This window comes from Arachis ipaensis, chromosome B9 (assembly GCF_059453495.1).
Source record: "Arachis ipaensis isolate K30076 ecotype BB chromosome B9, ASM5945349v1, whole genome shotgun sequence".
NCBI classification, from domain to species: Eukaryota; Viridiplantae; Streptophyta; class Magnoliopsida; order Fabales; family Fabaceae; genus Arachis; species Arachis ipaensis.
Window position 1 is genome coordinate 15,804,054 of NC_142444.1, and position 17,252 is coordinate 15,821,305.

The 17,252-nt window shown below is 33.3% G+C and overlaps 1 protein-coding gene across 1 annotated transcript; it reads right to left on the minus strand.

The window, feature by feature from the left end:
* Positions 1–2,127: 2,127 nt before the first annotated feature.
* On the minus strand, positions 2,128–8,634 carry LOC107616894 (xyloglucan endotransglucosylase/hydrolase protein 2-like). Its single transcript, XM_016318783.3, has 4 exons — positions 8,402–8,634; positions 4,716–4,816; positions 4,313–4,506; positions 2,128–2,722 (listed from the first exon to the last, which is right to left on the minus strand). Exons 1-4 carry the CDS (start codon positions 8,574–8,576, stop codon positions 2,332–2,334), a joined length of 861 nt encoding a protein of 286 aa, XP_016174269.1. The 5' UTR covers positions 8,577–8,634; the 3' UTR covers positions 2,128–2,331.
* Positions 8,635–17,252: the final 8,618 nt, after the last annotated feature.

Consider the following 17,252-nt stretch of genomic DNA (forward strand, 5'->3'; position numbering starts at 1 on the left):
TGTTGGACAATTGTCGGGTTCTAGTGAGCCAAATCAAGAGTATGAGAGGAGGATTGCAGAATTGACTACTAAGATAGAAGAAAAACAGGCAAAGAGACAGTCGATAGAGAAGGTTTTGGGATATATAATCCAATAGCAAAGAGGCAATTTGCCCACTGACGTTGCTGTAGCGCTGGATTATTTGGGCAGTCATCGACCTCGTTGCACGCAAGGCCATCTTTATTTGGCAAGCATGACTCGCAACAAAAATAATGACTTTCAATCAATGTTATTAGACACTATTGAATTTAAGTTGGTTTAGTGCTTTATGTTTATTTTTTTTAAATTATGAAATTTTTCTTTATATTGAATCATGTATTTATGACAATCTCTTTATGCATATATATAATTTGGTTTGAATTCTTATTTGTTTTAAACATACTGTTTTAAAAGAGGCAAAATAAAAAAAAGCTAAAATTATAATGGAAATTTTGAATTTGGTGGCGGTTTCGAACTGCCGCAATATAAGCATATTGTATGCTTCCCAGCATTTAGCGGCGCTTTTCAGCCGTCGCAAAACGAATGCCGTTATAAATTCCCTGCCATTAAGCGGTCATTTGTAACTGCCGTGACACCATTTTTATTATGCGACAGTTATTCTAGCAGTTAGCTAAAACTGCCGCTAACTGTGCGACCTATTTTCCAGCATTTGGATTAACCGCCACAAAATGCTAATTGTGTTGTAGTGAAACCTCAACAAATTGGACCATTCAACATTTAAAAGGAGTTTGGTAGTTGAAATTATTGTTGATTTTAGCCTTTATGTTAGGATTATGCCATTGAATTTACATGTTATAGAAAATACTAAAACCTCGTTTTGTTTATGATTTTGTAAGATAATAATTGTGTAAAATTTGCTACATATATTATGTTTTGAAATGTAATGTTAGTTTTGGTGGGAAATTTTTTTTTAAAATAGTTAATATTTGATATTTAAATATTTGTATATATATAAACTATTATTTATAAAGGAATAATTTATCTCATTAAAAAAAATCTAATGCTGTTGAAATCGTAATTGTTTTCTGTTATCTTTTTGTAATGGTTTGCAAAATATTGATGTCATCTATTGTCGCTAATAGCAGCGGTTATAAACCGTTGTGAAAAACCGTGAGTTTCTAACGGTGGTTAGCTAAAATTATCAGCGCTGCTTTGCCGATGCTTTATGTAGTCACATTTGTAGAATCGCTATAGATGGCAACTATTGGGATTTGAAACAACCTTCCAAAAAAACTACCTTCAATTTCTGTCTTCTCTGAGTGATATAATTAGTGACAAACCCAAAAATCTTAGTTATGAAAGTAAAAAGATACTAAAATAAATTTTATTAAACTAACATGGTTATATTTATATTTTGAAACTAAAATTATATATAAGTATCCAAAAAATCTAGATCTATAGTATATTAATTTAAAGTAATAAAAAATTAATTGAAATAGTTTCTTCTCTTTATTTTAAATAATTAAATATTATATTTTATATATGTTTTTTAAATTTAATTTTGATATATTGTGAATTTAAAGAATATTAATTAATAGATAAATAACATTGTGTCTTATCTTAAACAATTTTTCAAAAAAAAAATTAATAATTTCACTTATATTTGGAAAATTAAGTTTCAACTTAATAATTAATTACTTGGTTAGTTTTAAAAAATATATTATCAATATTTATTAATGTTAAATTTGTTTATGTATTTATTTATAATTTTGACATTTAAAATAAGATAAATATTATTTCATGTTAAATTTAATAATATAAAATTTCTTTTAACATAAATTTTAATGTGGCAAAGATAATATAAGAAAGTAACATATATTTATCTATATGTACTTGTTAATTTGTTTCCAAATTTTTAGTGGCGGAAGTATCCTCTCTTTCTCGCCAACGAGCTATAGCTCAAAACGGCATAGTCTCTCTATATTCATTTAAAGGTCGCGAGTTCGAGTCTCTTTATCTTTTTGGTAAAAAAAAAAAAGTATCCCGTCTTTCTCACATAGATCCGTCTTAGGATATGATTGCTATTCATTTTTTTCCATGTCGACGAACAATAATTGGCAAATAAGACAAAAAAAATCGGTTTGCCAATTGTTTTTATTCTAAAATATTTCATTGACCTCAATTTCAAAGGTGCAAGAAGAACAAAATACTCAAATTGATGAACTGTTATTACAAGAATATTACAATATGAATAGTTGATAAAATTAAAGAATTGGAAATAAGATAATCATAAAGCAATTATTTCAGCCCTATTTATTAAGAACCGCAAATTGTAAATTTAATTGTAATAATTCAATTTTGACACTCCAAAGGAGGTGTGGGATTCCTCTTCCTATCAGTACAATAGTCATAGATCATGTATCTCGTCTTCACATTTTCATATTGTCTTTGTCTTACAGGGTCTAGCTGCCAAAAGCTTGGCGTATTCCATTGGTACTTATGAGAAGCACAATGTTGAATATCTGACGAATCTTGAAGAACTTCGCAGCCTTTAACATCAAAGCCTTGGAAATATGCTTTGAAAGGTGCACTGTTCCAATTTATTTTGGTTCTGCCTCCATCTGTTGCCCAGCTATCTCCATCCCACAAAGATGCTTGTGTTTGCATTGGCTTTGTTGGGTACCTAACTCCAATATTGCTCATGTTCTTGAATACCCTAATGGGGATATTGTCCACAAAAAATCTACAATATTCCATATATTATTAAATAATGTATATAGAGTGATCGATTAATTTAAAACATCGTCTTTTATGAGTGCTACCATGTAGATGAAAAACATTATCTATATGTATAGATGACTGGATAACACGTGTAGTGATATAATAAAAGTAACGTGTAGTGCATTCAACTAGAGGGTAATAACAACTTTGCAATTACTGGTCCCACTAAAGAATAAGCTTACCATGTGTTATATCACACTTGTAATCATTATTAGAATTGAAAAAAAAAATCATTTTCTTCTAATTTTTCAAAATTAATCTCAATTTTTTAATTGGGAGTGTTCTTCTTATTAAGATTTCTTAATCTAATTTCAAATGTATTTTTTAATTTTTGTTTTTATTCAATAATTTTTTATAAATTATGAAAATTATTTAATAAATACATAATGTAACTGTTCATCTCTAAGGATGGCAATACCACTTGAACCCGCGGGTATCCACCCTATCCCTACCCACTCGGGACAGCTTTATGGGCGGGGCGGATTTAGGTACGACCCACCTCGGTATATATATAATATATAATATGTGTAATATATATATAATAATTAGTAAAATGATTGATAATATTGTATCATATTTAAAATTTTACTTTAATTTATATTATGTATGTGATAATGGTTATATAAATTTTAAAATTTAATTTTATTTATTAGATTTTAATAATTATAGAGGCGAGTAAAAGCGAGCCGGGTTAGGATTCAACCATTTACTACCCGCGAATAGGAGCGAGGCGGGTTTATGCGGGTTATTGTATGATGGAACGAGGTCGGATAGAGCAAAAATCCGCCCCTACCGCCCCGTTGCCACCCCTATTTATCTCATCACACCATTTGACATTCAAGATGAGATTAATTGGACGTTGGACAACAATTTTGAGGATCTTACCGTTCACATCTTATGGTCAAGGATCGACAAAAAGGCGTGAGTTTTTTTTATCTGAATACTAAACTTTACTTCTCAAACAATCTATATCCATGTTATTTCACGAGAATTAAATAAATAAAAGAAATAAAAGATAAATTTGAAGAAAAAATTTTGGTCAAGAAGGATGAAGAAGAATGTACCGAATTTATCGTTTAGGGATAGTACGAAAAAAGAATTGAAAAAAAATATTTTTACAAAATGGTTATTTGATCTATTCAATCCAATTTTTTTTCAAAAAAATCACTTATATAAAATAAACCGAATATTTTTTATTAAACTAAATAATAACACATGTCAGCAATTTAAAAACAGTTCTATGTGAAATTAACTGTAGATAAGTTTCTGTTAAAAACATATGATGTCGTATTATTTTTTAAAATAAAAAATTATACATTAAAAAATAAAAAAAATGTTTTTCAAACCTTTTTACTTCAAAAAAATTTTTAAATTCACATATAGCACGGATGACATGATAAAAACTTATATGCAGTTATTTTTTTGTGAAGTTTATATTTAAAAATTATTAGATAATTTAATAAATTTAATTAAATTATTATTTAATTATTCTTAACTATCAACTTTACATAAACATATGAGTTTCATATACATTAAGAGAGTTATATCTTACACAATTTGATGTTGGTTCCAAAGAATTCTGTAATGGTGGAAATCTTGTGTGGGGTCAAACCAAAGGCGTAACCTTTGCTCTCTGTTCCCTTCGCCTTCTGAAAATACATTGGTTTGTAATATGTACGGCTTCCCCTTTTTATTACCCAAGAATTCAAAGTCTAACTCGTCATGCCTGCTTCCTTGCGAAGTCATCTGCATATCAACTCGTAAGTGTAGTAATATATCCTTAAAATTATTAGCACTTAGTCAAAGCAAAGATAATATGTAGAATATTGTTTTTGAATTGGTAAAATTTATTTAAATATTAGTAAGATATTACACTTTTTTTGTTAATTGCTCAAATCATAGAATTTTAATTCCCATAAAGAATGATATTATGAAAATATAATTACAGAACTTACATAATAGGCTGTGACAACTCCTGCAGAATCGCCTCCTGGTACTTTGATCCTTAGATGAAAGAATCCAGAGCCATAGTTCTTCTTGGATCCAAAGCCAGATCCTTCATGTTTGATAAATTAAATTGAAATCAGCCAAAAAAGTTTACTAGTACATGCCTCTCTTAATGCTATATGTTCATAAGGAGGAAAATGTTGTATATCATAAAATACAAAAATATTATGTACATATTAAAAATTGACTATTAAATTAATTATCTCACACACACACATATATATATATATATATTTTGTTAATTTATTTGTGATGTATATTTTATATTTTAATATATATTTTATATATACATAATTGTATAAAATATTGAACATATTAGAGTTACATTTTGCAACAGACAGATTAAGTGTAGTATCATTTATTTTAAATTTTAGAAAAAAAAAAGAGTAATGTTAGAAGATAAAAAAAATTAATATTTTTAGTCATCAGTTTAAGATTTTTAGGAATAATACTAGAAAATTAGTAATTTTTTTTTGCCAACATTTTTATCTATTAAGTTCAAAATTTATAGTCTAATAGTTTAATAATAATATATTTTTAGTCAACACTTTTAAATATTGTTAACCATAAATAATAAATTTTGATGATCCTCTATCATTATTAAAAAAAAATAGTTTGTAATTTAGTTTGTATCATCTAAACTTTTGAGAAAATCAATGTACTTTTTAACCTATTTTCTAGTTATATATATCATTGGTAATGGTATCTTACCATGCAAGTATATAATTGCTTTGTATATATCCCTAAATAATGGCAAGGCAGTTGAGTAATGAATAATTACTATGGTTTGGTAAATAACAAAAAAAAAAAGAAAAAGAAAAAGAGAAGGTATAGTTAAAGTTCTAGCTTATGAGTCTATAATCTATGAAAGTTCTAGCTTGTGGGTCTATAATCTATGGGATCATAATTTATTGACTTGGACGTACTAATAAAGACAATTTTCATTATGAACTCTTGCTTAATAATCAGTTCAATGAACAAGTACTACCAACACATAAAGAGCAATTGAGTTTTGCAATTATCAATTGATGGATTATATATATATATATATATTTGGTAATAAGATGTTTTTTTTTTTTTTGATAATTTTATCCTCACTAAGGTCCCACAGGAGGTGAGGTTACAAGTCAAGCCACCACACAACAGGTAGCCCACAAACACAACTACACAAGACAAACAACAAGGCAAAGGAAACATAAAGTTAACTGTGAGCATGAGTGGGTTGATCAGGCGTGCGACCTTCTGGGGTGCAAGCAAGTTGTGTTACCGGTTAGATACTTTGGAATCTCTCTAGGTGCAAATCCGAGACTAGTGAAGATTTGGAAATCAGTCATAGATAAGGTGGAAGAAAAGCTGAGCCTGTGGAAAGTGAAGGTACTGAATAAAGCAGGCAAGCTGATCCTCATTAAGTCGGTACTGAATAGCCTACCAATATATTACTTAAGTCTGTACAAGATGTCGAAGGCAGTTGCGGACAAGCTGGTTGCATTGCAAAGGAGGTTTATGTGGGGTAAGGAGGATGGAAAGGATGGTATCCCATTAGTTAAGTGGGAATTGGTTCAGGCTCCAAAGAAGGCCGGGGGTTTGGGGGTTGGGGATGCAGTGCTTCGGAACACAGCACTCTTGTTTAAGTGGTGGTGGCGGTTTTCAAAGGAGGATTGCCCCTTATGGAAGAAAATTGTATGCTCCTGTAACAACTTGAGCCCTGATGGCATGTTGGTAAATCAGAAGATATCGGCGAAAGGCGGGCCTTGGAAGGACATATGCCAGTTAAACATACAGGAGCAGCGGATAAGGGATAAATTGGTTACTGGCCTGGCTATGGAAGTAGGGAATGGAAGGAGTACCCTGTTTTGGGAAGATAATTGGGTGCAAGGTGGGCCGCTGAAAGTGGCGTTTCCAAGACTCTTCTCTGTGTCCAACCAACAAGGAGTTGTTGTAGGGGATTGTGGTTTTTGGGATGGATTGGAGTGGATATGGAATTTCCAATGGAGGAGAGAACTGTTCCAATGGGAGCTGGAACTTGTCCACCAGCTGCATGAGAGGTTACGGCCAGTAAAGCTGTCACAGGGTATGGAGGATAATGTGGTCTGGAAGTTTGATAGTAAGGGTGTGTTTTCTACTAATTCTTTTGTGCGGGTACTTCAATCGGAGAATCTGCCGGCAGCGATCACAAGCTATAGTTTCACAAGTTCATTGTGGAAAGGAGTGGTGCCTCCAAGGATTGAGCTTTTTGGCTGGTTTGTACTTGTTGGTAGAGTTAACACCAAAGACAGGTTGAGTAAGTTAGGCATTATTCATCACAGTGATAATATTTGTGTGCTTTGTGCTAAGGAGATAGAATCTGTCCAGCATCTCTTTCTTACGTGTGATATAGCATGGCAAGTGTGGTGCTGTTGGTTGCAGTCAGTTGGTAGGAAGTGGGCTATTCCGGGTACCATAAGAGGGCTGTTTGAGAGCTGGACTGGCTTGCACACGAGTAAACAAGAACAGAAGCGGTGGTTGACTGGGTTCTTTGCAGTGATTTGGAACATCTGGTTGGAACGAAATGGTAGAATTTTCAACAATACGGTGGCAAGTGTTGACCTCATACAACAGAGAACGCTTCTGAGCTACAAAGAATGGACTGACAGTAATCCTAGTGGGTGTTGAGAGCAGTGCAGGCGATGACAAGCTTTATGGTCTTGTTTTCTTTATTTCTTTATGTAGCACATGACTTTGCTCCACTGTATGGTGTTGAGCTTTTGTTGGTTCAAAAAAAAAAAACAACACTTCCTAATAAAAGCCACAACCAGATCCCAACAAAACAACAGCAACAACACCTCCACGAAAAGAAAATTAAAATAGAAAGACCAATTCAGCCAAGCTAGCTAACAATCAAAAGGCGCCAAAGGAAGAGACCAACAGTTAACACACACTTCTACTTCATTGATGACTGATTCCAAAGAAAGCAACTCCCCATTAAAAATAAGATGTTGATATCTATCATCAGCTAAATCATAATTTGTAGCTTGGAAAGTTAAATTCCAATTATACTTTCAATGAGGAGTGGAACTTAATCAGTATAGCACTCTCCATAATTGAAATTGAAGTATATAAGAAAATTGATACAATTAGTGCAATTAACACCTAGATGCAAAAATACTTCAGTTAGTGCAATTAACATCAACAATTTTTTTAATTAAATAATTTGTCAGCATGCAGTATTTTAAATTGCAGTTTATAATAGTAATTGTCGCCCTAATAAATTCGTTAGTTAAAGAAACCAGATAAGTAATAGCAAGTTTCATATATATTACCCTTTGTGAGAAGAAATAATAAGCAACAAGAACGAAGTTAGAGTATTAGACCTGTTCGATGAAGAGGCCAAAATTAATAGTTAATTTTATGTAAGGAATTTATTAATACCTTTATGTAGTTTTTATTTATCTAAAATTCAATGCAAATCACATTATATATGTAAAAAAGAATATTTTACGATTAAAATCACAATATATTATTAATTTTATATATGTTTTGTAGGTACTGGATTATATAAATAAATGTAAATAATAATAAATCTAAACTAAAAAATGATGCATATGCAACTAAAGCATAGGAAAATGCATGATTTATTATTAGTATAATAACTAACCTGAAGAGTTATCCATTAAGAGCTGAATTTCTGTCCCTTGGTTTAAGGACACAACATGATTATCACCCCATATCACCTTGTAATTTTGATCAAAGCTTACTTCCCTACTTCTTCTAGCAAGGACACCATCAATAAAGTAGAGAATAATAAGAAAAACAAATATTAAAGAACTCATATCTAAGGAATTGCCTTAGCTAGGGTTTAATTTGGACCCTAAACTCTCAAGATATAGATGTTTAGTTAGTTATGAATATATATTAATATATTGGCCTTTCCTAGTTCCTCTGTATATATATATAAAAGCATAAGAGGCCATGAATCCCATAATTGCCCTCTTAATAAGCTATTGACTTATCAATAATATTCTCCATAACAAACCACATCATTATGATGGCTTAGCTTGCTTTGGAAGGAACGCTGGTAGAGACTTCAAGTGCCTTCACATAGTCATTAATTTTCTGTTAAATTCTTGATTAAAATGCAAGTGATGATCAAATTAAAGCATCTAAATCCTGATAATGTATAAGGTTGATAATATTAATTTTTTATAAATTTATACAAAAAGTCAAGTCAATCATTATACTACTACATATAAATATATTTTTGGGTCATATATATGGCGGCACTTCAAAAACAATAATTTTAGTTTGTTAGGAAAACAATGTATTTCAAAAGAATAATACATTGAATATCAAAATATGTCTATATATTGTGGAAGCTTATTATACAGAATTTGGGCTTAGTCTTATGAAAATATCATGCCACATTTAGACCCTCAAGTTTTTCATATACTGCCCAATATAAGTGCATAGTCAATAATTTCCAATTACTATGAGGAATAGCCGCAAGAAATGTCTAAATTTGAGCCTATGTATGTATGTGTACCAAATAGGTAGTTCAAAAATAAAGTTGGGTTAGATTAGTAGTTAGTTCATTACTTTGTGTTGGAGGTTGGAATCCTGTCTTGTACATGCAGCAATTCATTGGCTAGCGGCAAACTCTTAAATAGAGTTTAGTTTTGCGGCGGATTAGTTCTTGACCTACCGGGTTGAGAGATACAGTAGAATATATATATATATATATATATATATAGGTCGTTCAACAATAAAAGTAAGATACTTTAGTTAGTTCTCAACAAGTTTTAGTTAAAAAATCAATTTCAAATATTTTATTTTGTTAAAGAAATCAATCTCACATAAAATTTGTTAACAATTTTAGACAAATTAATCTCAATTACATATTTTAATTAGTTCTCATATCAAGTTAATGTATTACTTAAAGAAATTTATGAGGAAACACCGAAAAAGAAATAAATGAATATAATATTTTACGATATCCATTTAATTAAGTGTTCACTTTTGAAATTTCATTTTTCTATAAATAATGGCCTATTTATTTAAGGTGACATTAATTTTATCTTTTTGGTCACATCTCTAAGTTAACATTTGAGAGGAAATAAATTAACAAAATAATTATTGCTATCAAATTAAGTTTATAAGATTCTTTTAAATTGTATAACCAAACCAATTTCAGTCGTCATCTTTTTCCCAACTTAATTGAAAATGTACACTACATGCTATTAAAGTATTAAACATTACAAAACGGGTTAAATCTTCTAAAGATTAATTTTAGAAATAAATAAATCTTAGTTTAGATACACAAATTTTGTTGGGCAATTAGGGAGAATCCACCGGAGGGATGACATTGATTATATTAGCTATCATGGGTTGTGTTAAATTTTTTTTTAAATAATACTCATAGATACTCGCAAATATCTATCATTTTTACTAAAACAATTAAACGAAAATCTATGATAGAAACGTGAGACATTTTTATAAACAGTCTCGTTATATATTTAAGTCTTTTTCGTAATCAAATCTAACTAAATTTATCTAAATTTAACAAAAATCATTTTCATTACACACTTCACTAACGTAAATAAAACACCTGCTTCACAGACGTTTCGCGTGCCGCGCTAAAAAAATACGAAAAATGGTTCATATATATCTTGGCACCAGATTCGATAGTCCCAAAACATTTGGACTATTAAATGGTCCCATAACAAAACATGTTTTTTAAGTTTTTTAATAACTGCTAAATAGTCTTTTTCTAATTTTAATTACAAATTAACCCTATATATTTTATTTAATTATAAAAATTATTTTTTATTTTATAACTTATTATTTTATCATTCATCTATTATGTTTATTAACAATTAAAAACAAAAATAATAACGAATTAGATCTTCCATTGATCGTAATAACTTTTTGGCAATCCCAATCGATTAAAAGTTTATTTTTGATCCGTTACTTCCATCGAGGGTTGTGAAATCGTGTTTCTTAGAAAATCAATCAATTGGATTAACAAAACAATCGATTGAATTTCAGGTTTCCCATAACTCAATCGATTGGACTTTAGGTTATCACAAAACAATCGATTGAAAGTTGCAAAGCAGTATGGTTTGCCCAAAAATCAATCGATTGGTCATATTACCCAATCGATTGAACTCATCAAAGCAATCCGAGTTTAATTAATTCAATCGATTGGTTATGTTTTGAAGTTTGTACGTGAGTAATGGCATATTCCAATTCAATCAATTGGTATAAGAATTCAATCGATTGAAATGTGATGTAAATAAGTTTTTATCTGCATCCAATCGATTGGTATGATAATCCAATCGATTGAAATTTGAAACGCGCTATATATTAATCCTGGTAACTATGCGTATTCAGCCTCCCTTCCTTTTTAAACATAAGAACACCATTTCTGCTGACCTCTTTTCTCTCTCTAAATTCAAAAAACTTCTCTCTTCTTCTTCTCCAATCTCACCAACATCCAATCCAAACTACATACATATTATCAATGATAAAGTTGAGCAAGAACTGCTTTCTGAAGCTGAGACTGCATGGACACAGCATGAATGGTCAATACATGTGCTTTTTCCTTCCATGAAACTCTTTCTAAAACCACCTATCTCTGGCTACAGATGGAACCTTTGTTCGGGTAATGTACATGCTTTTTTTATTTAATAATTCAATAAATGATATCTATTATCATCGTTAGCATTTACGCCATGCAAATTTCATCCTCCATAGGTCACTACCACAAGAAGTATTTTCTTTTTTTCATTTTAAAGAGCCACACAATGATATTTTTTATTAACTGAACAACATATTTATTTAGTGTTAATAATTTTGTTTTGTATTTTTAATGATAAATTCATGTTTTAGAATTGAAAATATAACGTTATAATTGTTGTTGTGTGGCCTAATTTTCCTATCGGTTGAATGAGCCAAGAACTAATTATTGATAGATGATCTTTGTGATGTGAAGAAACGTACAATTCAATTTTAGAAAAGAAATTTGACTACTGTCATTATCTATTTCGTTTATTGATATTTTGTGTCTTTAAACTTTATTAAGGTAGTTTCATTAGAGAAATTGTATAAGATTTTTGAAAGATGCTAAGCAACCATATCGATTGTTACTCTCTGCGATATCCTCTTTAATATTGTGCTCTTGTGAATATGTAACTATAGTATTCAGGGAGCTCGTCTCAAAGATTTCCTTGGTCTGGTGATTCTGAATCATGTTTATTGTAAAGTACTTTCGAATATAAAAAGCATTTTGAGAACAATTGAATTGGATGTGTTCTTGTGTATTACTTTCGTGTCATTGTAGCCAACCAATCACGAACGAACGATTCTGATATCCTGCTTTGTGGCCATTCTTCGAGCAGCCAATCCTAATATTGGATAAATACTTCCGGTTTTGTTATGCAGCTAACGTTTACCATTAAATTTTGTTGATATATATAAGGATTGACCAAGGATTCCTTTGTTTGAAATAAGGAACTTTCTTAGAATGTAAAATGTAAATATAATATCCCATCACACACCGTGTAATGTATAAAAATCGATTGCCTTTGCTGAATGTGTCTCATATTAATATACTCAGATTTTTAGATTATTCTCAAATCCCGATCAGTAACTTACTTCTATCAAGTATCGTGGATCAACAATATAATAGGTTGTAACCTGAAAGTAATAAGACCAATCGATTGGGTCGATTGATTTTTGGGCAAACTATACTGCCTTGCAACTTTCAAATAACATGAAGTATAATCGATTGAGTTTTGGGAAACCCGAAATTCAATCGATTGTTTTGTTAATCCAATCGATTGATTTTCTAAGAAACATGATTTCACAACCCTTGACGAATGTAACGGATCAAAGATAAACTTTTAATCGATTGGGATTGCCAAAAAGTTATTATGATCAATGGAAGATCTAATTTGTTATTGTTTTTATTTTTTATTATTAATAAACATAATAGATGAATGGTAAAATAATAATTTATAAAATAAAAAATAATTTTTATAATTAAATAAAATATATAGGGTTAATTTGTAATTAAAATTAGAAAAAGACTATTTAATAATTATTAAAAAACTTAAAAAATATGTTTTGTTATAGGACCATTTAATGATCCAAACGTTCTGGGACTATCTAATCCTTTGCCATATATCTTCGTGTGTCTCTTCCTTTTTCTTCTATTAGTGCTACTGTTATGTTGTTGTACTTTGTTTTTTTTTCTTCTTCTCTTTTTCTTTTTCATTTTATTGCCGTCACTTATTCTTTCTTTTTTATTTTTTTATTGGTTTTATTTCTCTTAAAAAAGTAAAACAAAAAAATTATGAAAAAATGAAAAAAGAAGGAAAAGATGAAGAAAAAAAATATGAAAATAAAGAAAAAATGAAGCACAAGATGAGGAGGAAGAGGAAGAGAAAGAAGAAGAATTTTGAATTGTGTAGAATTTATCAGAAAGATAACATCGAAATTTTTTAACAGTAACACATAAATATCATAGTTTTTGCACCGAAATTTTGTTACAAAAGGACAAAAATATCTTCTTTAATGTGCATTTTTTTTCTTCTTTTTATTCTTCCTTCTTGTTTTTCTTTTTTTTCTTTTTTTTGTTACTCTTACTTCTTTTTTTAGTAGCATTGCTTCTCATATAGTCATATTAGACTTGAATGAATATATTTGTACTGTATTGTAATTTTATTTAATTGAATGAATGTAGGTTCACATTTATTGTATTGAATTTTTAGCAAAAATGGACCGAAATTTATTCTTTTTTCTTGGTTTTATTCTTCTCAATAAAGTAAAACAAGAATAATTATAAAAAAATAAAATAAAAAGGAGAAGATGAAGGAAAAAAAAGATGAAAAAAGAGAAGATGAAGCAGAAGATAAGAAAGAGGAGGAAGAAGAGATTTAAATTATGTGCACATTATTTAAATTCAAAATGCACCGAAATTCCTTAATGATAAAGAGTAAAGACACATAAATAAACTCAATTTAAAACCAGCTCGAACTAGAATGTACCGATATTAAATCCAAAATACACCGAAATTACAATACACAAACATACTCGGTTCAAAACAAGCACAGACTAAGTGCATCTTATTTAAATTCAAAATATACCAAAATTATTTAACGATAATGACACAAACAAACTCAATTCAAAACAAACACATACCAAGTACACTTTTGTTTAAATCCAGAATGCACCAAAATTAATTAATAATAACTAGGCACAAGCAAATTCCTCCTCCTCATTCTTCTTCATCATTATCATCTTCTTCTTTTCTTGTTTATTTTTTTTGTTTTATCTTCTCATGATTTTTTTTTTGTTTTATTCTCTTAACAAGAATAGAAAAAAATCAAATAAAAAGAAGAAGAAACACTGCAAAATCACTAGGAAGAGGAGAAGAAAAAATGCAGCAACAATAGCTGCAATAAAAGAACGACGATGAAGAGAAAACATGATAACTATAATAACGATGATGATGGTGATGGAGGAGGAGGAGGAGGAGGAGATAGTAGTGATGACGATAACAAAAGAGAAAAATGACGAAAAAGGAGAAGGAAGAAAACGTGCATGATAGGGGTGAATCTGAGAAAATTTGAAAAAAAAATGAAATTCACATAGAAAAAGCAGAGTGCCGCATGAAGTTGAATTAAGGTATAGCAACTTAATTGGATTTGATTGGTTAAAAAACTTCTATATAAAATTGTACAAGATGTCTCTGGTACGGGTTAAGGGATGGATCGGGAACTTGTGGGTTGAGGCGGATACCGGATCGCTTGATTGGAGCAATGGGGGGAGGTACCTGCAAAGACACTCTGACGCTCAAGTCAGAATGGATCTGAGAGGTATAAGGTCTGAGAAATCAGTGAATACCTGGGGGGACTTGCGTCCCTTATTTATAGGTGATGGTAGTTGTCTTATCTTATCTTGTTTGACTAAGATAAGGGAGATGTTTGAATTCGAAAGTCGGTTGGAAATTCTAGAGAGCCGGCTTCGGGCCCTCTGGAAGAGCGAGGCGGGTAGGACCCGAGTAACCGGGTTTGGTTTAATCCCGTGTCATGGATCCGTGGGCCAGATCCGTAACAGTTGCTCCCGCAGCAGGAGAACGAGCAGGGTCGGTCTGTCGCTGGGAGGTGTGGTTTTGACCATGAGCTGGGTCTTTTAGTTCTTCTCCGGTAGCCGTTTGGCTTTTTAGAGGGGAAGTCGGTGTCTCGGACCCGGCTTTGATCGTCGTGCCAAAGTTTTGTCCGTTCTGGTTCGACGCGATCCTTCCGTGTTCGAAGCGTCTGTTGCGTTCTTCGAGGCTTACTTTTATTGTTTCCTTTTTCCCAAGGGAGCATTTAATGCGAGGGGGTTTTTTCCTTTATTGCCCCTACGCGCCTTTATTATTTAGGGCTATTTGTGTCTTTTGCTGCCCCTTTTGAAAACCGTTTTGGCTTTCTTCCTTGTTTCATTTTGCTTCACTTTCGCTCTCTCTTTTGAAGAAAATTTTCTTTTCTCTGTGGCGTTTTTTGGTCTCTTTGGGGTTGAGCTTCAGTTTTCTTTCCAGGCTTCTACTGTTTCTGCATTATCAGGTTGGTATTCTTATTTTCTTCCTGCTCTCTGTCTGTTTTTTGTTTTGCTTTCCTTTGCATTAGACGTTTTTTGTTCCTGTTTAGCGTAGATTGGAATTGTCTCTGTATGATGGTTTTGTTTGGTGGCAACGTTTTCCTGGGGTAGTGGGTTTTATAAGGGGATGAGCGCCACTGTGTCGTTGGTAGGGTGTAGTGGTGTCTATTTAGTTTCCTCCACCATTTTCTGCCGCGAGGTTTGGCTGACGGTGGTGCTCATCGCTGTTTTAGGTATGGCTCGTCGAAGAACTGAGGGTGTGAGGGCTCCGGTGGCCCCTGCGGGGGTGTCCCCGATCTTTTTTCTTGGGTTACTAGTGATGTATGGGGGACGCCATCGCGAATGATGGAGGCGGACCTCCAGTGGCTCCGTGATCAGGGGGCTGTTTGTGGGGGTGACGACGCCGAACGCCACTACGAGCTTTCACTCTCTGGGGTTGACGAGAGGGTTTGCTATACCAACCTCGACTCCTTGACCGTTCCAGACTGGATGTGGGTGTACGAGGCGATGTTTACCCGACTCGGTGTTAGGCTCCCCTTTTCCCCGTTCGCTCAACAGTTGTTGAGCCGGTGTTCCGTGGCGCCGTCCCAACTGCATCCGAATAGCTGGGCAGCGATACGGTCTTTTGAGCTTGTTTGCGAATTTCTGGAGCTTCCTGCCTCGGTGAACGCTTTTCTTTTCTTTTTTTTGTGTACCCTTCCGACTAAGGAGGGAAAGCACAAGGAGGGGTATATGTCTTTTAGGGCTCAGCCTCATCGCCGGGTTTTCGGGTTGTATGAAGATTCTTTCCACGGGTTTAAGAGTGGATATTTTAAAGTTCGTCTTGCGAGGGGCATCATCCGTTCTGGTTGACTTTGGAGGGTGAGAGGCGGTTCCCCACGTACTGGAATTTTAGGGCGGGGCCGTCTGTTCTTACTCGGGTGTCGCAGGAGTTTTTGTCTGCGGAAGAGCGGGATGTTGCCCTCGTGTTGTGGCAGTTGTTTGGGGAGCGCCCTCTGAACCCTAGAGATATGATGGGGGACCCGGTTGCTTGTCGGGCTTTTGTTGGTGTGTGATTTTTTTTTTGGAGGTTCCGAGTTTGGTACTTATGCTTCTTATTATTTCGTAGTTGAGATGGCTGGAGGTTTGACGACTCTTGCCCATTTGAAGGCTCAATTGTCTCAAGGCACTTCTTCTGGTGGTACTCCTTCCACTCCGAGCTCGCGACCTACTGATGGTACGAGAACCGTTTCTGAGGATCTCGTGTTGACTGAAGGTGGTACCGAGGGGTCGGGTCGGGTGTGGAGGCTGATGATGATGTTGTTGTGGTGTCGCTAGAGGGTGCGTCTCGGAAACAGAAGAGGTCGGAGGATGTTGAGAGCGAGAATCTGGTGGAGGGGGAGGGCGCGGTTCCGTCAGTGATGGATCACCGTTTTGATGCTCCTGCCTTTATCGACGAGTTCCTCATGCCGGGCAAGGAAGATTTCTTTCGTGAGTGTGATGTGACTTTTCAGGCTAAGTCCCTTTATCGGTCTCTTCTTCGCTCCGCCGTGATTGTTCGGAGGGCCGAGCCTGTGATGGCTCAGGTGGGCCTTTTGGATAAGAAATTTCGTCAATCTCAGGCCGAGGTGGCGAGGTTGAAGTTGTTACTTGTTGATGCCGAGTCAGCGAGGGAGCGGGCAGTGAAGTTATCCGAGGAGTCTGGCACCGAGATCCTTTGCCTTTCCGAGGTTGAGACTTCTCTTTTGTCTCAACTTGGAGAAGAGCAGAGGAAGGCTTCGGATGCTGAGTCTCGGGTGGCCGTGCTCTTGGCTGATGTCGGTACATTGAAGGATGAGGTGGTCGGCTTGAAAGCGGAGGCCGTGGTTTTAAAAGAGGAAAAAGCTGTG